Source organism: Macaca fascicularis, chromosome 7 (genome assembly GCF_037993035.2).
Source record: "Macaca fascicularis isolate 582-1 chromosome 7, T2T-MFA8v1.1".
Taxonomy (NCBI): domain Eukaryota; kingdom Metazoa; phylum Chordata; class Mammalia; order Primates; family Cercopithecidae; genus Macaca; species Macaca fascicularis.
Genome location: NC_088381.1, coordinates 138,782,302 through 138,806,985, shown reverse-complemented (window position 1 = coordinate 138,806,985; position 24,684 = coordinate 138,782,302). Strand labels below are relative to the sequence as shown.

Below are 24,684 nucleotides of genomic sequence, written 5' to 3'. Positions count from 1 at the left end.
TCCGCCTCCCAGGTTCAAGCGATTCTCCTTCCTCAGCCTCCCGAGTAGCAGGGATTACAGGCATGCGCCAACACACCCAGCTAATTTTGTATTTTTAGTAGAGACAGGGTTTCTCCATGTTGGTCAGGCTGGTCTGGAACTCCCGACCTCAGGTGATCTGCCCGCCTTGGCCTCCCAAAGTGCTGAGATTACAGGTGTGAGCCACGGTGCCCGGCCCTAGATTATTCTTAAATCCATGTTTCTCTTTGTGTGGTTTGAGATCTCTGAATGTTCCCAACTACCAAGGTAAGAAAACAGTGCTCCTAGTGAGCTATGGCAGAAATAATCACTAGCATATTTATTGAGAAAAACTGAACTTAAACTTTATTTTTTTGGCTTTAAAGTTCTGTCTGTTCTGCAAATAGTATCTTGTAGAAAAGGAACTAAAAATTAAATAATACCCAAAAAATCTGGCAGATAAAGACAAAAATTAGCAGAATTTGAAAGCAGTATGCCTTATGCCCTAGACATGGGGAAAACACACACACACACACACACACACACACACACACACACACGCACTAATCCTATCCTAAATTGTGAGTTCCATCCATCAATATATCTGGACTAACTTTTCTTAACACTCTTTCAGGAGATGAAAACTAAACATTTATAACAATAGGAGTGCTAGCTTCTACTGTCTGCCTAAAAATCAGTCCATCCTATGGCTGTTTACATTGTGGGCAAAGTACTAAGGGGAAAAAGAACTAACCATTTTTTTGTAAAGCTCTAAGATGGCCAATTGGCCTCAAGTTTTAGCTTTTCTACTGGTATACCTGAAGGGGTGGGGAGTTGGGAACACCTCCATTTATTCACAATGATAGAAAAACCCCCTTTGGCTTTTTCCCAGAGAAAATGGGCAAGTTAATTCCTGCAGTGTTTGCAATTCAGTTCCATAGCTGTCCCACCTTTCATTTTTGGTGGATGGAGAGAATGTTGGGGAGAAGGGAGAAAGAAGGGCTTAGTATTCAAATATTGCCTGTAAATTTAGAAAATGTTAATTAAGAGGTATCAGAAAGAATATGAATGTTTTTAATAAGGCTTACAGTTTTCCATATACAAGCTGCCCCTAAAGGACTCAGAAAAGGCCCTGATATCAACAGCCATGGCTCCAGAGATTTAGCCCTCTTGCCACAGTATTCTTTGGGGATTGAGGTAAAGCATTCCAGTTAGAAGTCTCCTTTCAGAGGATGGAGCTGCAGAGGAAAAGGAGAAAAGTACTCTCAATGTTGAGATTCAGGCATACTTTCCCATAGGAAAAAAAAAAAACAAAACATAATATTCTATTGAGCTAACTACACAAGGTCAAACTAATTTCAGAGGGCCAGCTGGGAACCTGTTTAACAAACTCACAGTGCATTTTCCCTAAAGGCAACTGGTTTACAAGTGAGCTACTGGAACTTGAGCCTACCCATATTTCTGCAAATGTCTGCTACATAAATATTTTAATATAAATAGAATAATTAAAAATAATAGATACTATCTGTTTTAAAAATCTGTATATATCTTTTAAAAATCTGTTTATGTCACTCCATAACCTACATTTGTATTAATATTTACATTTTTAGCTACAATAGAATGCTCTTCTTAGGGAGGTAACAGTCAAAATTTATGCCACATCACCCAGCTGAAAAGAGACTAAATATAATACATGCAAGTCATTGGCAACAGGTATTGAGTCTATTACTCGGGGCAGAAGTCACTATGCCAGGAGCTAGAGATGAGCAGCTTGATCCATATGAAGCCAGGTACAGTGACATTCGCCTGTAGCCCTAGCTCTTTGGAAGGCTGAGGTGGGAGGATTGCTTGAGCCCAAAAGTTCAAGGTTGCAGTGTCCTATGACTATACCTGTGAACAGCCACTGCACTCCAGCCTAAGCAACATAGGTAGACCCTGTCCCTTAAAAACATACATACACACACATACACACACACAACATATGCACAGGCACACACACACGCATGAGAAGAAAGGGCACAGACATAAAAAAGAAGGGATAAAGAAAAAACCCAACAAATAAATGTGAGGATGTATACTGAGGGACTAAAATAATTTTATGTACATTATAGGATTTTTCCTATGCTTTTATTTAAAGAAAGAAAATCATTTATACAATTTGAATCTATAAATTGTCATGAAAGTCAATGTCCTCATAATTAAAATGCTACGTATATCTTTTCTGCTCTATTTCATGAAATGATTTTGTCCAATTTATTCACATATTTTTAGCAACAGAAGTTTCTTCATCACAGAAGTCATTATGAGTTATCTAACCCAGGTTTACATAGTACATCTACATCATCATTTCAGTATAAGTTTGAGTTCTCACACTTTCTGAATGTATGTATGATGCTGTTCCTAGGAGTTCTGTGTATCCAAATGTCCATGTGTACTTAACTAGAACAACTGTTCTTTTTTTCACTCATCACATAAGTACATATTCTTATCTCCATAAGCTACTTTTTAACTTAATCTTTAACAAATTTATTATGACATCCAACACTTGCAAATTATTAAGTTATAATCCTCATAACAGTTAACGATTAGCTATGCTTAATTTTTAAAAACTGTTTAAAAATCAAGTCATGTTGCTACAAACACATAAAAAAACAACTGGATGAAAAACAATAACTGGGCAAGTGGCAAGTAATACAAAAGACTTTGTAATGAGTCAGATAATAGAATTCTTTCTTGGCTGAGGGATACTTTTGGGTTAGGGGGCACCTAGCCTAATAATCAAATACATATAGTCATATGGTAGACTAGAGATAGAATGCTTCAAAACAAGAGCAAGACGGTAAGGGGGAAAAAAAACACTGAATGTACAGCAGAGCTTTCCCCTAGTTTCCAAAAGCATCTTTAGATTACTGCAGAGAACAAAAGTAGTAATAATTTTCATGTAATCCCAAAAAGGTATCCAAACAATTCCTATCTAGAAGAATTTGTTAAAGATAGCACACTTTGAAATTTTTCAAAAATGAAGGTAACAAAGAGATAGGCCCCAGAACACAACATACCCAACAATCTAAACTTTATAGATAAAAATAGTGACTCACAAAAACCTTATACAAAATTAACTCATCCTATCCTATGTGTTGAAATGGTTTTCTGATGAGATTAGGTACCTGTTCTCAAACCATCAAGTAGCAGCAAGCCAAAAGTGTAATTTTTTTAAAAACTGCTATGTCTCAGAATTATAGCTGGTTATAAAAATAAAGCAGAAAGGTAGAGGTATGTATGCATATTAAATAGTCTGGTACAGATTTGTCTCCCAGTATTATCCAGTTGGTATCATCTGGAGACTGCATGCCATTCTTTACCCCAAAATTCCCAAAATAAAAACTGAAAGAATGGCTATATAAGAATATAACTTGAGAGGCACTAACAATGTTTTGATTTATATGTGATTTTCTGAGTAAACCTAACCATTCTGGAGAAAGGAAAAGGTGTCCTATACTAGGAACTATCTTAATATCTCCTTTTGTAAATTAGTAACAATATTTTACTGTATAAATCACTCTTTTATTTATCAGTCTAAGTAAATCCCTAAGTAAATTGATAAACACTGAATTTCTAGATGGTAAATATGAGGACCACAGCTGTCTCATAGCAAGTCCAGCTTAAATAGCTTGACCTATCTCTTTCTCCCATTTGTTTCTGATACATTCTATTGCAACAGTTTTTCAGGATTCACAATAAGTAAAAGCATTCATTAACAAATTCTGTCAACATGACATTGCAATTCCGAAGAATTAACAGCTAGGTTATTGTTTTAACATACCTCACAAAATGCCAGTTCAGGATACATTTAATGGGATTACCTTATGAGCAAATACATTAAAAACAATGAGATTCTCCTTGTTCCTATATAAAAGTATAACTATACGCTTATAGACGTAGTATAATAAGCAAGCACAAAATAAGCAACAACACAAGGCTTTTAAGAATCAAAATAATTCAATAACAGAAGTATTAGGCCAAAGGAAGAGTCAAACTACGAGAATTAAGTAAAAATAAATATTTTTAAATGAAATATTAATACACAAAAAAAATAGATCAAAAACTATTTTGCTTATATTCTTTTCTGTTTTACTAACATTTAGTAGAAGAAACCGCAAGCTGAATTCCTAACACAAGAATGAACATCAGGCTGGGTGCAGTGGCTCATGCCTGCAATGCCAGCACTTTGGGAGGCCAAGGTGGGAGGATCACTTGAGGTCATGAGTTCGAGACCAGCCTGGCCAACATGGTGAAACCGTCTCTACTAAAAATACAAAAATTAGTGAGACTTGGTGGTGCACGCCTATAATCTCAACTACTCGGGAGGCTGAGGCAGGAGAATCGCTTGAACCCGGGAAGCAGAGGTTGCAGGGAGCCAAGATCGCACCACTGCACTCCAGCCTGGGCAACAGAGTGAGACACCATCCCCTGCTCCACAAAAAAAAAAGAGAACGAAAATCAGTAAGATATATAAACTTTAAAAAGTATATTAGCTCTCATAAGAGCATTACCAGAACCCATATATCATTTCCATCACACTTGCCCTGAGCTCAATTTGCTTGAAACAGAATGATGGTGTTGCATGCTGTATAATCCATTCCTACCTTTAAACAAAAGTACTACAATTACGCATGTTTAACATACTATATTTAAGGTGAAGTAAATGTGAAAGATGCCTAACAGAAAAAAATTTAAAAATGTAGAAGAGCATATCCTACCACCACCATAAAGGCAACTAAGACACACTTAAAGAACAGGAGCATGATCCATTCACGCAACAATTTACTGAACACCTATTAAGTCTCAGATATTCTACTAAGGAATGATAATACAGAAATAAACATGATCCTTTCTCTCTTTGAGCTTCTGAGGAGAATGACAAATTTAGTTTTACCAAGTACTACATACATTGGATTATGTTGCCACAATCCTTTAAAGAAAGTACTGTTATTATCTTCATTTTAAAGATGAGAAAACTGAGGCTATGAAGTCATATGCCCACAGCTGGTAAGCAGCAGAAAGTAAAGCGATACCCAGTCTGACTCCACAGCCTGCGTTTTTAAGCACTAAACTATACTGTCTCCCTCCAATGCAGTGTTTCTCACCCATTTTCTTCATTATTGTCCTCCTAAGTAGCCTTTTCAGACATTCTTTTCCTAACCATGCTCCCTGTGAAATTTTAATACCAGATACACTGCATAGTTGTATGTGCTGCATGCACATCTGTACTTTATATGTAAAAAGAGTAAGATATTTTTCTCACACATGCATCCTTCAAGAGCTAATTTCTGCCCCCTTGAGGGTAACACCACACCCACTGAGAAGGTAAACTCTGGGGCAATGTTCCTCGCTGTGGGCACGGTTGACACTTTAAGCCAGACGATCCTTTGGTGTGGGGAGCTGTCGTGTGCATTATGGGAGGTTTAAAACCCCCTTGGTTTCTACCCACTACAGGCCCACAGCACTGTTGTTTCAAGGTTAGGTTAAAATCTCCCAAAAGAGGTTTTACATTCCTTGAAACATGCAGCTAAGTGGCAGCAATTGCTTCTCTTGCTGCTATTTACATATTCATGAGGACTACAGTACAAATTTTGTTCATAATGAACTGGAATGGACCGGATATACACAGACTGTAAATGCTGCATCTCTGTAGCAAGAGTGAAGGAGGAGGTGTGACGGCAGGAGCAATGGCAAGAGTATCTGATACAAGCACAGCAAGGAAAGAACCCCACATTAGACCCGTAAGTGAAAGCACATAAAAGTTTAATGAAATTCATTTATAATGTGTGCCATAGAACAAGACTAACCCTGGCCCCAAATGATCAGTGAGACAAATTATCTCACTTTAAGTATATACAAGAACCATAACTAAATCCCTGGGAGAACACTATACTAAATGGACTTCCACTGTATTCACATAATATGTTGATCAAGAAGGAGAGCCAAGATTAAGGATATAACTAGATGGAGATGGGAAGGACAGTTCTGAGAGGTCTGAATCCAGAACACACCGAAAAAGATCAGGAGATGCTCAGTTCATGTCAAATCAATCACAGGTAGGCTTTCAAATGCAGACTAATCCGAAAGAAGCATCTTGTATGATGGTGGAGGGTGATGGAAGGTGGCTAAGGCGGTGATCCTGAGGTCAAAAGGAAAAAATGGCAGGGGCAATCTATGTAAACATGAGCCAGTGATTTAACCCCTAGGAGCCTCTGTCCTCTGTAAAGGGGGATTTACAGTATCTTCATCTCACAAGGCTATGATGAGGATTAAATGAGAACATATGAAAGCATATGGTGCATGGGTATATAACACCACAATAAATATTTGATATTTTTAATAATGTTTAAGCAGTGTAGTGACAAAATTAAGAGAAGCAAATAAAAAGACCTGAGTAGATACAGTTCAGGGCAACCAAAGATGAGCTACATTAAACAAAAAAAAAAAAAGATGAGGTAAGTGAGATTTGTGAGCCCTCAGAATACAAAGGTAAATATTAGTCTGATACTGAATGACCAGAAGTCACTAGAAAATGAATAGAGAAATATTTCTGTAAAATGGGGGGAAAAAGAATCTATTTTTCAAACAAAAACAGTATGCTTGACAGCAAAACACTAGAATTCCCATTAAAGTAAGGAACTAGACAAGGCTGTCTTCATTTTCAACATTATTTAACACAGACATACAGATGTAAAAGTACTATGCAAAACAATTACATAAGATAAAAAAGCAGGCCAGGCTTCGTGGCTCATGCTTGTAATCCTAGCACTTTGGGAGGCTGAAGCGGGCAGATCACTTGAGGTCAGGAGTCCAAGACCAGCCTGGCCAACATGGCAAAACCTCATCTCTACTAAAAATACAAAAATTAGATAGACGTTGTGGCACACGCCTGTAATCCCAGCTACTGGGGAGTCTGAGGCAGGAGAATCACCTGAATCCAGGAGGCGGAGGTTGCAGTGAGCTGAGATCGCACCACTGCACTCCTGTCTGGGCAATAGAGTGAGACTCAGTCTCAAGTTTAAAAAAAAAAAACAGAAGTGAAAACTGTTATTTACAAATATAATTGCATATCTGAAAATGTCTTTAAAATCAACACAACAATGTAAGAATAAACTAGTTCAGGCCAGGAGCAGTGGCTCATGCCTGTAATCCCAACAAGCAGTTTGGGAGGCTGACATGGGTGGATTGCTTGAGCTCAGGAGCTCAAGACCAGCTGGGCAACATAGCAAAACCCTGTCTTTACAAAAAATACAAAAATTACCCAGGCGTGGTGGGGTGTGTGCTTACAGCCCAGCTACTCAGGAGGCTGAGGTGGGAGGGTCACCTGAGCCCAGAGAAGTGGAGGCTGTGGTGAACCATGATCACACCATGCACTCCAGCCTGGATGAGAGAATTAGATCCAGTGTCAAACATAATAAAATAAAATAAATAAAATAAAATAAAATAAAATGGAATAAGCTAGTTATATAAGGTGACTAGTTCAAAATAAATAAATTAAAATCAAAAGTTCTGGATGGAACCTAACACAAAAAGGACATTAAGTGAAAACTAAAGAAATCTGAATAAAGTATGAACTTTAAGTTAATAATGATGTATCACTATTGGCTCACTGGTTGTGACAAATGCACCACAGTAATCTAAGATGTTAACAAGAGGAGAAATCGGATGCAGTGTATATGGGATCTCTCTGCACTATCTTTGAGACTTTTCTATGCATTCTAAAACAAGGTTTATTTTAAAATATCTGGAGGGCAATTTGGTAGGTTTTTTTGTTTTGTTTGTTTTTTTTCTTTTGAGACAGTCTCACTTTGTGTCACCCAGGCTAATCTCAGCTCACTATAGTCTTGACCTCCCAGGCTCAGTCAATCCTCCCACCTCAGCCTCCCAAGTAGCTGGAACTACAGGCACATGCCAACGTGACCAGGTAATTTTTTTGTAGAGACAGGGTTTCCCCATAGTGACCAGGCTAGTCTCGAACTCCTGGACTCAAGCAATCTGCCTGCCTCGGCCTCCCAAAGTGCTGGGATTACAGGGGTGAGCTACAGTGCCCAGCCTAGGCAGTATCTTTCAAAACTGCAGAAGTATTAACCCTTTGACAAAGCAATCATATGTATAGGAATTTATCTTAATAATATACGTGGACACATGTGAAATGACTGTGCAAATTATTTACTGCAGCATGTTTTGTGTTAGCAACGGCGGTTAAAAAAAAAATCTGTCAGCAGGCAACAGGTTAAATAATACATCCAAGCAATGGAATACTATTCACTATTAAAATATCTCAAGAAGGCCGGGCATGGTGGCTCACGCCTGTAATCCCAGAACTTTGGGAGGCTGAGGTGAGTGGATCACAAGGTCAGATCAAGACCATCCTAGCTAACACGGTGAAACCCCGTCTCTACTAAAAAATACAAAAAATTAGACAGGCATGGTGGCGGGCACCTGTATTCCCAGCTACTAGGGAGGCTGAGGCAATAGAATGGCGTGAACCCAGGAGGCGGAGTTTGCAGTGAGCCGAGATGGCGTCACTGTACTACAGCCTGGGGGACAGAGCGAGACTCCGTCTCAAAATAAGTAAATAAATAACTCAAGAAGCCCTTAGCTACCGATGGACAGATGTTTAAGATATATTAAGTTGGGGGTGGGGGAACCAGTATATACACTAGTATGGTAGGGGACAGGCAGACAGATATATTTGAATTTTCATCTTTATGCTACAGTGGGATTCACAAGAAACTGTTCATAGTGGTTTCTTGTGGGAGGTGGTACACGAGTAGACAACAGGAGGATCATGTGCAGGTAGAGAACCTTTCATCATCTTTTGGAGTTTTGTTGGTTTTTAATCATGCAAATTTATTGCCATATTTTAAAAGTACTGGAAGAAAACATGAATTTTTTAAAAAATTTTTAATAGGTATTAGACAAAAACATGAATTTTTTTCTTACAAGCCTTTAATAGGTATTAGATGAAAACATGAATTTTTTACAAACCTTTAATATGGGAGAATTTTATAGCATGGAGAAAATTGGTAAATGTGAATACTATATATTTTAAGATTATATAATAAAAATAGGGGAAATCTTTAATAAACCACAATAACTAATTTTTATATATACAAATAACTCTCACAAATCACTTAGAAAAACAACGTGTCAAAAAAGGACAAAATATACAAACGGCAGTTAAAAGAAAAAAGATGTGTGTGTGTTTACTAAGCACATGAAAAGATAAAGAATTCATGATTAAGGAAACATAGATTAAAACAAGATGACATTTTACACTACCACATTGAGAAAGATTCATAATAACCAATGTTGGTACAAACAAAAGGAAACAGATCCTTTCACATACTGGAGAGAATATAAATTGGTAGATTTGTTTGAGGTATTATTTGTCAACATCTAGTTTGATTTTAAATGTGCATACCATTTGACCCAGTAATTTTTATAAACTAATGCTACAAATCCCACAAGTCTTATATACATAAGTGTTCACTAATGCGTTGCCCAGCATTGTTTGTACTAGCAAAAAAAAAAAAAAAGGTAATGACCTAAATGTCCCCCACCAGGGAACTAATAATTTATACAACGAGTTACTCTACAAATGGTTCAAAAAATGAAGAAGAGTTACATGTACTTCAGTGGAACCTGCAACACAGTATAACCCCATTGGCTGTTTCGAGTACATACATATATGAATATATGTTTGTATATATACACTACCTAGAGGTAACAACCATTATCTCTGAGGCGTGTGAACTGGTAGGGTGGATGATAGAGAACAGCAGACTTTTATTTTGGAGTATATATACTTAACTACTATCTGGAATAATTTCTACAACTTGTATTATTTTCATGACAAATACTTAACAAAGGACTTTTAACTTAAGGGTTAAATGCTCCAGAAATATACTATACTGGGTAAAAAGCACTATATAAGTTATATTATTATCAATACCATAAAAGTATAAATTATTGCCCGAATCAGTTACTCAGCAATTTCTTCACTGCTGAAAAAGGGAGACGAGTTAAACTAGAACCTAAGTAGGAAATAATAACATGTTTTCAGGCATTCACAAATAACAGACCTCCTAGTACAGTGACTGTTAACTTGGAATGGCCATCAGAATCACCTATCCCAACATATATTTTGAAAAACAACTCCTCCTCCAAATGTACCAACAGACAAATTTAAAATATTGCCTGCAGCATTTAGAGGGTGATGTGTCATAATGTTTGCAACATACTGTCAACTGAGTCAGATATGTGTGTGAGAGAGACAGAGTATGTACAGAGAAATACCATGCATCTTTATATAGTTGAAACAAATGTGATTTTTCAAAAAGGTTCAAAATAGTGGAATCTAGGTGAAGCATTCTTTCAATTTTCTTGTACATTTGAAAATCTTCATATTCAGAAATTGAAAAAAGATCACTTCAAGTGTATTTAAAGTATTTTAAGTGTATTTTTCAATAACACATCCTGGTATTCTTCAAAATTCCTGTGACATTAAGGGAGTAAAGTAAGATTTTTGATATCAAAGCATATTTTTGTTAAGATTAGCTATCTTTATTCTTACTTTAAAAATATCTTTAGCAGCCTGGACAACATAGGGAGATCTTATCTCTACAAAAATTCAAAAATTAGCCAGGCATGTTGGTTCACATCTGTAGTCCTAGCTATTCAGGAGGCTCAGATGGAAGGATTGCTTGATATATAAATCAAATATATATGAAATTGAGGATTTCGTTACTAAAATGCCAAAAACAACCCAAAATTCCTCTTTATTCCCTATCCAAGTTCATTTCAGTTTTGTTATGAGGGTCATAAGGGTCTGTGAGGCTTGTGGAAATTATGTGTAATGTATCTTTGTGGTATAAATACTGCTGAGTGAAAATGATATTGGTTTATTTAGGTTTTCTGAATTGTTTGTTTTTACATCATTTCTTTTAACCATTCTAGATATATACCAGGAATGTTATAAATAATATTCTCAGAAGTTAAAAAATAACTCGCTCAGAAACCCTTAATGTGTTAAATAAATTAGAATACTTAAGCAGAGCAAAACACTACATCCAAGAACATACATTCTTTTAACAATCTTTTCCCCAGAACAAAGATTCATTTGCCCAGTGGGAAGATTATGGAAACGCTATTCCAGCACAAATAACCTCATAAAGGTCCCACCATAAGGCCTACCACATTGCTCAGCACATAGTAAAGGTTCTGAATGTATGAATATCCTCTGCATAAGGCATTCTAGGAAATAATTACATCCTCCTTCCAATTCCTGAGCACTTTATGACACATAAGGGATTAGTCATATTCTACCTTATAATATGGCTGTGTACTTGTCTCATAGCCTCAATTTATAAATGAGGAAAACCAGTATTATACAGGGAGCCAAGAGACAGGTGTCCATACTGTCATAAATGAGGTCTAGTCTTTTTCATCTTAGAATTATTTAATTTTATGAAATGTGGCATATGTAAAATACCTGTTTTAAAATAGCCTAATATAGATTAATGGTTACCCTATATTAGGTTATTCAAAAATACTCAGAATACTCTCCCCCTCTTTTGTCCCTCTAAAATGTATCTATCATAGATGTAAAACCTTTTGCTAATTTTTCTCATAAGATACATTTGACAAATTGTTATACATTGTACACATCCTCAAAGAAGAGAATTCCAGCCTGTTAGGGGAAAAGAAGAAAACCATATTAAAGATGATACTAAATGCAACACAGTATCCTGGATTGAAGGATCTTGAAACAGAAAAAGTACAACTGATGAAATCCAAATAAAGTCTACAGTCCATTAATAGTATTGCACTAATGTTAATTTCTTATTTTTTGAAACCCTGGTTATGTAACATTTTAATATTAGAGGACACTGGGTGAAGGGTATACAGGAACTCTCTCTACTATCTTTGCAACTTGTCTGTAAATCTAAAATTACAACAAAATGTAAAGTTTTAAAGATGACAACTGCGATAATTAGATCTGTTGAGTATATGTCTAGACAATACTCAAACAAGGAGTGAGGAGGGGTAGGAAAAGGAAAACAGCCAGATATGTGATTCAAACTTCTCAAAGTTGTGACTAATCTTCCTGCCTGTTCTCAGGGCAGTTGGCACTCAGGGTTCTGTTTGGCTTGTTCAAAGCTCTACAGAATGCAACTTTTTTTCCCCCTTAAAACCTCAAAGGAAATGGCTTCCTTTTCCCTAGGTTTTCTTTCCTTTATTGAAACACAAAGCAACTAACACTGACAGTGCAAATTATAAAAGATGCAACTGCTCAGGTTCCAGGGACAAAAGAACTCTGAACTGTTTTACAATTCTACCAAATAAAGCATCTCTTGGGGAGGACAAGCAGAGAAACCAGAAGAACCAGAATCAGTAGCTACTTATTCATCTATAGTATTCAGTAAAGTTCATCTATATGCTGAAGAAGTCAACAGCAGTCAACTCTATAGAATGTTTGTTGTAATCTTCTCTTCTCCATATTACTAGTCTGTGCTGTTCTAGCATTATTACTCTCAGGTGTCTCAACTCACCTGCCAAAAAATTCTTATCCCCGCCAGCTTTCCTCAGAGACACAGGAAAATCATTTGATTTAACTCAGATTAAGTAACAGAAGGAGGCACTCAGTCTCTTTCAACGAAACATTTCTGCTTGTCAGTTGCTTGCTGTGAAAATTAATTACAAAGAATAGGAAAAATCAGATCAAATTTCTTACACAATATATGTTAGTGCAGTAAACATCTTTAATTTGGACTAAAAAAGCTGAAATTTTAAAAATATTTTAAGAAAACTTCTGTCTACTGTCAAGGACAAAATATTACTGATACTTATTACTGAATGTTTTATCAAATAGTCCACTGAGTTGGGTGCAGTGGCTCATGCCTGTAATCCCAGTGACTCTGGAGGCTAAGGCAGAATGATCATTTGAGGCCAGGAGTTTGAGACCAGCCTGGGCAACACACCAAGACCCCCGCCTCAACAAAAAATGTTAAAAAGTAGCTAGGTGTAGTGGCACTTGCCTGTAGTCCCAGCTACTCAGAAAGCTGAGACAGGAGGATCCATTGAGCCTATGAATTTGAAGCTGAAGGGAGTTATGATCACACCACTGTACTCCAGCCTGGGTGATGAACAAGACTTTGTTTAAAAAAAAAAAAAGAAAAAGAAAACCACCACCAGCACTCCACTGAACAAGAAATTGACAACAATAACACCCTGTTTTGGAAAAGTGTTGTTTGAGAGTGGGAAAACAAGTACTCTCAATACTGTTGACAGAGATTTAAATTAGCACTACCTTCCTAGAAGGCAATTTGGCGTTTTTAACCATCCTCCTCTGCAAAATGCAGGCGGATCGTATGTTGTTGCACTTAGCTTTACGGTGCTTCAAAGATATTGCATTTTGTACAAATTGAAAAGCGGTGACACCTCTGTGGAGCACATCTCTATCAGCACCATTTTTCCAACAGCATGTGCTCACTTTGTCTCTGTGTCACATTTTGGTGACTCTCTCAATATTTCATACTTTTTCATTATTATATCTGTTATAGTGATCTGTAATCAGTAATCTTTGATTTTACTATTTTAGAATTAAAATAGTATAAATTCTAAAATGAAATAGTAAAATCAGAGATCTGTTGATGGGAGCACCATCAACCTTGCCCATAGACGATGGCAAAGAGTGTTCAAGTGAAAGGAAAAATCACCTGTCTCTCACTTTAAATAAAAAGCTGGAAATGATTAAATTTAGTGAGAAAGGCACATCAAAAGCCAAGACAGGTAGAAAGCTAAGCCTCATGCACCAAAAGTCAAATTCTGAATGCAAAGGAAAAGTTCTTGAAGAATATTACAAGTGCTACTCCAGTGAACACACAAATAAATAACAAAGCAAAGCAGCCTTATAGCTGATATGGAGAAAGTTTAAGTGGTCTAAATAGAAGATCAAACCAGCCACAACTTTCCCTTTAGCCAAAAGCCTAATCCACAGCAAGGTCCCAACTCTCTTCAATTCTATGAAGACTAAGAGGTGAGGAAACTGAAGAAGAAAAGTTTGACTTAGCAGAAGTTAGTTCATGAGGTTAAAGAAAGCTGTTGCCATAACATAAAAGTTTACATGAGGCAGCAAGTGCTGATGTAGAAGCTGCAGCAAGTGATCCAGAAGATCTAGATAAGATCACTGATGGTGGCTACACCAAACAACAGATTTTTGGTGTAGATAAAACAACCTTCTGGAAGAATATGCCATCTAGGACTTTCATAGCCAGAGAAGGTAAGTCAATATCTGGCTTTAAAACTTCAAAAGACAGGCTGACTCTTTTGTTAGGGTCTAATGCTTGGCCGTTCCAAAAATCCAACAGCCCTTAAGAATTATTACAAATTTACTCTGCCTGTATTCTATAAATGGAACAACAAAGCCCAGAAGATATCAGATCTGTTTACAGCATGGTTTACTGAATATTTTAACCCCACCTTTGAGACCTACTGGTCTGAAAAAAAGATTCCTTTCAAAATACTACTGCTCCTTGACATGGTACCTAGTTATCCAAGAGCTCTGACAGAGACATAGAAGAAAATTAATGCTGTTTTCATGCCTGCTAACACAACATCTATTCTCCAGCCCCATGGATCAAGGGATAATTTTGACTATCAAGTCTCAGTATTTAAGAAATACATTTCATAAGGCTGTCAGACAGTGATTCCTCTGATGGATCTGAAGTAAACTGAGAACCTTCTGGAAAGGCCGCACCATTCCAGATGCCATTAAGAACATTCAGGATTCATGGGAGGTCAAAATATTAATACTGACAAGGTGTCTGGAAGAAGTTTATTCCAACCGTCGTGAATGACTTTGAGGGGTTTAAGACTTCAGTGGAGGAAGTCCCACAGATGTGGGGAAAATAGAGAACCAGAATTGGAAGCAGAGCCTGAAGATGTGACTGGATTGCTGTAATCTCATGATACAACTTGAATGGATGAGGAGTTGCTTCTTACGGGTGAGCAGTGAAAGTGATTTCCTGAGATCCAATTTGCTCCTGGTGACGATGCTGTGAACACTGTTGAAATTACAATAAAAGATCTAGAATATTACATCAACTTAGCTGACAAAGCAGTAACAGGATTTGAGACAGCAGACTCCAATTTTGAAAGAAGTTTTACTGTTGGTAAAATGCTATCAAGCAGCATTACATGTACAGATAAATCTTTCATGAAAAGAAGAGTCAATTCATGTTGCAAACTTCATTGTTGTCTTCTTTTAAGAAATTGCTGGGGCAATTCTTAGAATTGCTGCCACAGCAATTTCTTAAACCAACCTTCAACAGTCACCCCCTGATCAGTCAGCAACACTTAGGCAAGACCCTCCACAGGCAAAAAGATGACAACTTGCCGAAGGTTCAGGTAATCCTTGGCATATTTTTAAGCAATAATGTATATTTTAATTAAGGTATATACACTGTATTTTTGACACAATGGTACCGCACACTTAACAGACTACAGCATGGTGTAAATATAACTTTTATATGCACTGGGAAACCACAAAATTTGTGACTCATTTTATTGCAATATTCACTTTATCGCAGTGATCTGGAACCAAACTTGCAATATCTCCAAGGTACACCTGTACTCTCTTTCCCTGGCTCTTTTTTCGTCTTTATTTTACAACTCTGTCTTCCTTTGCTGATTTCTAAATGCTGTTTAGGCCTTGGAATTCTGTCCAAGACCATTTTCTTTTTAATGAGATAAACTTTTTTCCCAGAAGATCTATGCTGGTAACTTGCAAGTAAATTTTACCCCAAATTTCTCTCCTGAACATTCCTCTTCAACACTCTGAATTCATGTTCTCCAATCTCAAAGATACTTTCAAAATTGTTCAACAATCCTACCATCCCTTGATAGTTCACTTTTCCACTCACCAAAAGTAAGAATAGCATGTCATATTTGGGGGATCTTCCTCAAATCTTAAATATCCGCCTCACTTCTTCTTCTTTCACTCTCAGCAGAACACATTCACTGTCCTTTAATGAGATTACATAAATCATAAAAGATGAACCTCAACTTTTCCCATGAACTGTTTATCCCTTCCTCCATGAGCATTCGCATTCATCCTTGCCTCCTTCCTTCCTCCTCTGAGGAAAATCCTTTACCACATGTGCTTTCGGGACCACAATACTATTTTGTATTCCAGGAACCCTGCATTATCTACCCATTTCTCATTCTCATATTTATATTCTCTCTCAATATAAAGATTCACTCAATACTTGTAAAATGAGTATTTATCAAAGAATATAATCTAACAAGTCTATTTTTAGGAACTTATACAAAACACTAGTACAAATATTTAACTACAAGAATATTCACCCTACTGTTTTCTAAATAGCTAAAACCTGGAAATGACTTACATAACCAGTAAGAGGGAAATGATTAAACTGTAACACATATGATCTACTACAGAGCTATTAAAAAGCTACTTCCTCCCACCCATGGAAACACTCATAATTTAAAGTGAAAACTGGAGACTCGAAAACAGTATGAATTCTATGAGCCCATTTTTGTAAGCAAAGAAGTATTTAAAACTCCAAACATTATTTTGGTTACTAAAATGTTCCCCAGACAGGGGTGACGGAATTACCAATGGTTGTATTTTCTTTTTACTTATCTATAATTTCTGATTTAGACAAATAAATCAGAACAAAAAGATTTTTAAATTAAAACATGGTCTTATTTGAAAAGAGAAAGGGGTTTTGCGATTCAGTAAAGTTTTCCAATGTCTTTGAGTTCTGATAAAACCTATCCTCGTGTTGACATCTTTACATATAGTAGCCAAAAACTGGGAAAAGCCTAGCTGCTCATCTACATGGGAATGGATAAAGGTGAGCAAACTGTAGCACAGCCATACAAAGGAATATTACTCAGCAATAAAAAGGAACAACACTACTGATTCAACAGCATGCTTTAATCTCAACCACGTTATGCTGAGTGAACGTGGCTTACACAAAGCATGTGCTACATGATTCCATTTATATGAAACTCTAGAACACGATAAACTAATATATAATGGAAAAAAGTCAGAACAAGGATGAGAGGACTGACTCAGAAGGTCAAGCAGAAACTATCTGGAGTGATGCTGATATTCTACAACATGCCAAGTCTACACTACGCAAATGTGTGCATTTATCAAAACTCAATGAATGGTTCGCTGAAGATTGTGCCTTTAGAACCCTACCTGACAATGTACCTGCTGAAGAGTTTAGGGGTGATTTGTATAGAAGTGTAACTTACTTTACATGCATCTCCCTAAAAAAGGGTGGACAGATAGAGGAATAAAACAGACGGAGACATAATATTTAAAAACACAGAATCCAGGTGGTGGGTACAATTTTCTCAACTTTCCTATATGTTTGAAAATTAATAAAATGTTGAAAACTTTAACTCTCAGTAAAGTCAGCTAGAGAAAGCAAATTACCTGATTGAATCTGTGTATTCAAAGGCTGGGAAAAAAAAAGAAACGTTCCTAGTTTTCTAATTACCAAATGATTTTATGATTTGCAGTAATTTTCAAGCAGGAGAAAACACTCCACCTTTATGTAACAAAAGACAGAACATTTTATAAATCGACTGCTTTTTTTGTAAATTAATAAACTTTTCTATAAATTGACAAATATGGTTGCTTTCTTGGAGACCTCATTTGTCTTTTTTCTTTTAGATTCAGCAAGGTACATGTACAAGTTTGTCACATAGGCATATTAAGTGATGCTGAGGTTTGGCTTCTAATGATGCTGTCACCCAAGTAGTGAACACAGTAGCCAACGGATAGTTTTTCAACCCTTGCCCACTACCCGCTTTTGGAATCCCCAGTATTTATTGTTCCCTTCTGTGTATCTGTGGGTACCCAAATGTTTAACTCCCACTTATAAGTGAGAACATATGGTAGATGGTTTTCTGTGTAAACCATCTTTGGACAGTGTACCCTTAATTTATTATAGGTAATATAATGGATAAGAGTTGTATCTGTGCCATGACCAGTTATGGAAATAATTAGATTCACCTTGATCCTAAATATTGAAAATACTGGTAAAAGGCACAGGCTGTAGATTTAAACAGCCCATCCACTAGTCATTAACCTTTCCCTAAAGGATGCAGAAAATAATACTTAAAAATCATATGTACAATTGCTAATTTATAGCACAGTAACTTTTCTAGCTTGATCTAAACTTTTAGAGAAATATAAATTTTAAAATATGAAAATCCCTGTTTTAGTCATCTTAACTAAATCTTGTTTAAAATGATCTTTAAATACTTTTAAATTGGGGGGAAGAAAATGACCTGAGAGCTTTAGAGTAATCCTCACTAATAAAAGATACATCATTCTAAAGATGATAAAGATCAGTTACAGAAAACAATGAAGACAACCAGGAAGAAAATGTTGAAACCTTTATAAATTTTGTTAATGATTTAGTCTGAATATAATCTCTTCACAGATTTATGTGGTATATATTACTGTATATATCATGTATGTATGTATAACTGCACAGTTGTATGCACAAGAAGCCATATGTGCTGCACTTTCAATGATTTGTTTTTCAAGGGTCATTTTGTATTTGATTTTTCAGTAATTTTATATTTGATTTTTGTCTTAGAGACTGACACTGAACCTAACCCCTAAGTAAGCAGCTCCACCATATAATACAGTCTACCACAGTCCTCCCTCCACCTCCAACTATTCTACGTCAGTTAACAAGTCTAAAAAAGCTTCACATGTAAAAAAAAAATTCATTCAACAAGTACTTCTTCAGATCCTAATATGAGCCAAGCAGTCATGCAGACACTTGATAAACACTGATGAGTGAATCAGACCTGGCCCCTGCCCTCATGGAACTTACAAGGTATGACAGTGGAAGGTGTTAGAGCGGGCAAACAAGTAAACAAACAAAAAATACATGTCTGTGGTAAGTGCTATGGAAGAAAGTTATGGGACGGAATGATGAAAAAAAAGAGACGGAACCTCTTTATGGCTATCAGGCTCGGCCTCTGTGAGGGGATAATACGGAAGTCCAGCCCTAAAGATTAAGTAGCAGCCAGCTTTAAAAAGAGCAAGAGGGAAGAGTGTCCTTTCAGAAGGCACAACACGTGCAGAGGTCTCACAGGAGGAAAAGGCTCCGTGGGCTAAAGTAACAGAAAGAAGGCCAGTGTGACTACACCACAGTGGGAAAACTGCACAAACTGTAAACAAAGGCAGAATAAGCTCTGGTGAGGGCCTGATAAAGATTCTGGATTTTTTTCTAAGTGCTGAAGAAAATCTTTAGAGAATATTTCAAAGAATGACACAGATTTATGTCATTTACTCTGAGCAGAAAGGGGTAAGATCTGCTCAAAAGCAAGGGGTGGGGGTAAGCAACTAGATACAAGACAGTGCCATTAACTAACATGACAGAGTGAGGAAAAACGTTCTGTGGCAGTGTTGTTTACGGGGGAAATCAGAAGCTTTTGGGCATGATACTTTTGAGATGTCTGTGAGACAGCCAAGAGGTATGTTGAGTAGCAGCTGGATGTCAGTCAGGGGCTGGGAGTTAGGAATATTCATCAAGTTATTTAAACTTACCTAGAGTGTTTATAAAATACAAATCAATAGGTCATACTCCAGATCTACTGAATAAGAAAGGGCTTGCACATCATTAACATTGCCAAGTGATTCCAATGTCAACTGGAGTCTGGGAACCACTAACTTAATAAATTTTGATTTTTTTTTTTTTTCAGGCAGAGTCTTGCTCTGTCGCCCAGGCTGGAGTGCAGTGGCGCAATCTTGGCTCACTGCAAGCTCCGCCTCCCGGGTTCACGCCATTCTCCTGCCTGCCACCATACCCAGCTAATTTTTTGTATTTTTTTTAATAGAGACAAGGTTTCACCGTGTTAGCCAGGATGGTCTCGATCTCCTGACCTCGTGATCCGCCCACCTCAGCCTCCCAAAGTGCTGGGATTACAGGCGTGAGCCACTGCGCCTGGCCATAAATTTTAATGTTCTATTTCATCACCTAGGGATATACTGCTTTATAGAGGAAAATAATATATTGAGCAATATGTTATGAAAATGATTTGACTTAATAATCCAGAGCTATTTAGTCTCCTCCAGTCATATAGCATCATAGAGGAAACACTTCCAAACAGCCATTTTTTCAAATGACATTTACTGAAGGCCATTCTGAAGGTAAACAATTTCTTCTATTTCATAAATATTTTCTTGCAAAACACCCACGAAATATCTCACAAATGAGTAAACCACGGTTCAGAAAGGTGGAGTCTTGCCTACAGGACACACAATCAATAACAAAGCCAAGATTCAAAAATCAAGACACTAATTCCAATTTGCTTTCCACCGTACAAAAATGCCACCCACCCCCTAAAGCTCATCATCTGTGACATGTACAAAAATAACTGTAACTAGATAAAAAAAGAATGAGTACCTTAAGGGAAACAGACAGGACAATCAGAATTAAGAAGCAAAATTTTTTTCTCTATTTTCACTACTTAAAATATGTTTAACTAGTTGATATATATAGAGAGAGAGAGAGTCCACCTTTCAAATATCCACAAACGCTCCTAAATAGACACCAAAAGTGTTTGAATCCTATACAAAAAGTCCTAAGACTTTCCTAACTCAATGTACGATCTCTCCACAGATTTAGGCACTTTTTTGGGAGGAATAAATAAAAGGCAGCCTGTACAGTGACTTTGCCTTCAGAAAGCTCTGTGTAAATCCCAGCTGACGACTTGCCTACTAACAGTAAAACCTCATGAGGTCACGGGGTTAAAGAACCTATAAATATACTTTTAAAACAGTCATTATCACTTATAGTTATCATTGTAAGAGCATGCAAATAATAATCTATGGCTGTCTGAGATTTCAACACAAAATGTTCGATTTTGCCTTATTTTTGGTATATACTTCAAACTGTCTACCTTTTACTAGTATGTTTCCTAAAATGTTTACAAATCCTCTGTCCTGACCACCCCTGGTCTAGGATTCATCTCCTGACTATAAGATCAGGGTCCCTCTTTACTTACCCTTTCCTAGCAGTTCTAACAGTTGTTCTAACAGAAACAACTCATTAGCCCCAGGCTAGATTTTAAGTTCCTTGAAAGCAGAAGCTGTGTCTTGTCCACTTCTCAATCATTCATAGGAGTACTACCATGTGCTTTACACTCATCTAGGTCCTAAAAATACAGCAGTGAACGAAACTAAGTTCCTGCCCTCTCAGAGCTTATATTCTAATAAAATAAGAAAGACATAAAAACAAATAAATAGATATCAGTTAGGAATAAACACCATACTATTTTAAAAGGTGGGCTACAGAGTGTTGTGAGAGCCAGGAAAGTTGCTATTTTACACAAGCTATCAAAGAAAGCCTCACATATACGAGAACCTGCAAAAAGTGGAGCAGCCACACAGGTATCTGGAAAAGAGGAGTCATCCAGAGAGGGAAATGCAAGCGCAAAGGCGCTGAAGCAGGAACATACTTCTCGGCAAGAAGAGTAAGGCGGCAAACGTGTGTGTGGTTGTGAGAATAGAGACACATGAGAGGGCAGGCTCTGAGAGCAGAATGACATGATCTGGAAGAATCACAGAGGCTTCTGTGGGGAGAATAAAGAACAAAAGCATTGAACCTCATTAGAGAACTGCAATAATCCAAGAGAGAGAACGGTGACGAACCAAGGGAATGATGGCAGCCGTGATGATGATGGTGGTGGTGAGAGGAGGAGGAGAAGGAGGAGGAGTCTAGTTAGGTTTTGAAGATAGAGCCCACAAGGTTTGCTGATGAACTGAATGTGAAGAAAGAAAATAATGAGAGTTTTTAAAAGGTTTAGGAAGAGTGGGACTGCCATTAATTGAGATAAGGAAGTCAGAAGCAATCTCAGAAAGTGTCTAGTACATGGTAGACACTCAAATATTTGAGAATTCAGTTTAACTGAACTCCCAAAATGAAGGAAATAAACTCACTGTATTGGTTTCCATTTGCTCTAATATTCTTTCAGCAACATTTGCTAATTACACAAAGAGACTTAACCATGACCACACAGTTTACTGCAAGTGTTAACAAAGAAATCTTATACTGGACCCAGAAACTAATCCTTACCTCTCAAAAATCATTTTCAGTTTTAAATCTGCAATTCTTCTGGACATAAAAGATACCTGCTTTGAAAATGCTGTGACAGCCTGAGGATTCTTACACCCAAAGTAATTAACCCGTTCATTAATGATGTCATATTCCTGGAAGGTATAGTAGTGCAAATAGAACTCCCTAGGCCAGAATTAATTGAAAATTATAACACTTCACGATAAATGTTCAGAATGCAACAAGACTGAACAAGTCCCCCTAATAAAATAAGCCACAAGCCATCAGCATTTCTTAATTGCTTTTTTTTTAACCTCAAACAATAAGTCCCTTCAAAACAATTTCAAGGAAAAATGTGAATCTGCTTGAGAATGTGAAATTTAGCACATCTTCCCCCAAGCAATTTTCCTGCCAATTAGTGAAACTGAGCTTCACTTAGGGAAGAATTGGGTGTCCTCACCTTTTGCACTTCTCATAGTGGTACTCCGGGATTTTCTAACTCAGCACCCTGTCTCTAGCTCCACGAAGAACCTCAAAGTTAGCAGAAATATATTCAAACGAATTCTCCTAAAATAAAAAGCTCGGATCCTTTCCTCCCCTCTGACTACTTTAAAATTTTGTAAGAAGCTTTAAGTATCATCTCTGTCCACAAGAGTTTCCCTAACGCCCCACCCTAACCTAAAGTGCTTTAAAAACTGTGCTTAACAACTTTCAATGTCGCTTTAAAAACAGAGATGATTCAGAGAAGCTGATCGCACCGAATTCAGCAACAGGCAGTACTCTCCCTATTCCTATCCGCCAAAGGCCTTGAACCAACCCAAACAAATTCGCTGAAAGGCCAGCCAGATTCCCCGTATCTCCCCGCTCCCTCCCCCAGGGAGGCCAGGAAGCACCACGGCCACCAACCCCCGGGCTGAACAGAAAAGATCCGCTGCGAAGCACAACAACGGTTTTTTGGAGGCAGGAAGGTTCCGAGCTGGGTTTTCAGTCACCACCCAGGACCCCTGGAGGACGACCCCCACACGCACTCAGAGCAGAGCAGCACGGTCCCCCGCGCTCCGCACGCGGATTACCAGCGAGGCGGCGGGCGGCCTCTCCCGGGAGCCCCGGGCGAGGGCCGCGGCGGGGGCGGGCAGTGCCCGGTGCCCAAGGAACCCAGCGAGCCAAGGATGGATGCGGCGTCCCCTAAAGGCGCAGAGCGCTCGGCGCCTGCCACACAGCCCCACGGGCGGTGGGCCCCGACGGGGAAGGCCTAGCCGAGTGGCCGTGGGAGGAAACCCCAAGAAGGGGCCTAGGACGCTGCCGCTTCCCAATGAGCGGGCGGGGGCAGCCAGCGCGAGCTGCCGTGGGCTCGTTGCTCGTGTCACCGCCGAAACCGGGGAAGCCCCGAAGAGAGGAGTGGGAGCACGCCGCGCGGGCGGGGGAGCCTCACACCGAGCGGGTGGCGGCCCCCAGGGGACGAGACCCCGAGGAAGAGGAAGAGGGCGCGACCCCAGCAACGCCCCACCGGTTCGCGGGGAAGGAGCCACCCGCTCCCCGCCCCCACACTCACCATGTAGAGGGTGAAGGGCAGGCCCAGCAGAAAGAGCCACAGGTAGAGGTGCAGCGCGTTCACGAAGGTGGCCTGGTGCGGGTCGTAGTACCAGCCCCCGCTGAGCGCGGCCCACACCCCCTGTCGGAGGATCTGCAGCGTCTGCGACCCCATCCCCACCCGGCGCCGCCGCCGCCGCCGCCGCCGTCGTCCCCGCCCCGGCCCCAGCTCGGCCTCGATCGCCGGAGCCTGCAGCTGCCCCGTCTATCCCCCTCCGGAGCTCCGGGAGAGCGAGCCGGCGCCTCGGCGGTCGCTGGTGCTGCTGCAGGAGGAGGAGGCAGCGAACGAGGAGGAGGAGACCCGGGAGGAGGAGGCGGCGAGCGGCGGGGCGGAGGACGGCGGAGAGGAGGAGACCGGCCTCCGGAGTGCCGCCGCCATCTTGTCTCCTAACACCCGGAGCCGCGGCCCGGCCCCCGCCACCCGCGGCCCGCCAGCGCCCCCGCTGCCGCCGCCGCGACCCCCGCCGGCCGCCAGCCTTGGGCCCGGCAGAGAAGGAGGCCCGGCGCCCGGGAGCGACGGAGAGGAAGCCGCGCCCCCTCCAGCTCCTCCTCTCCGCTCCCTCCGCCCCCTGGGCCGGCTACCCGCGGGTGCGCGCCGCGCCTGGGCCGCCGCGGGCGCCTCCTGCTGACGTCCGGGGGAAGCGCGCGACAACGCGGCACGGGGCCGGGGCCCCGGGGACTGCGGAGGTGCGGAGACGCGGCTGGCAGGTCCAGGGGACCCCATTCTGCCCGTGGTAGACTCCCTGGCAAGTTCACCTACCAGTCTCTAACCGGGGTCTTTCCGACTTCGAAACTAACCTTGACTCCAGAAAAGCGTCCCGCCTGTCATTTATGATGTTTATGAAAGACCTAGGAACAACTGAAGCTAACCACCTGAGATACTGAAGGCCTGGAAGAATACTGAAGAATGATGACACTGTTGAAAAGTCAT

At 39.4% G+C, this 24,684-nt stretch overlaps 1 protein-coding gene across 13 annotated transcripts in view; it reads right to left on the bottom strand.

The window, feature by feature from the left end:
- PCNX1 (pecanex 1) overlaps positions 1 to 24,283 on the bottom strand; it is a 210,766-nt gene extending 186,483 nt beyond the window's left edge. For 10 of the 13 annotated variants that reach the window (XR_012415913.1, XR_012415914.1, XM_045396644.3 and 7 more), the window contains exon 1: positions 23,716 to 24,271. Coding sequence is in view for 10 of the 13 variants with exons in the window: in XM_045396644.3 (XP_045252579.1) it covers positions 23,716 to 23,868 (153 nt within the window). In the remaining 3 variants the exon portion in view is untranslated. Of the gene's footprint in view, positions 1 to 12,596; positions 12,712 to 23,715 lie in introns of those variants that run through there. The other 3 variants (XM_005561665.4, XM_005561671.5, XM_045396645.3) reach the window with 2 other exon arrangements.
- Between the last annotated feature and the right edge of the window lie 401 nt (positions 24,284 to 24,684).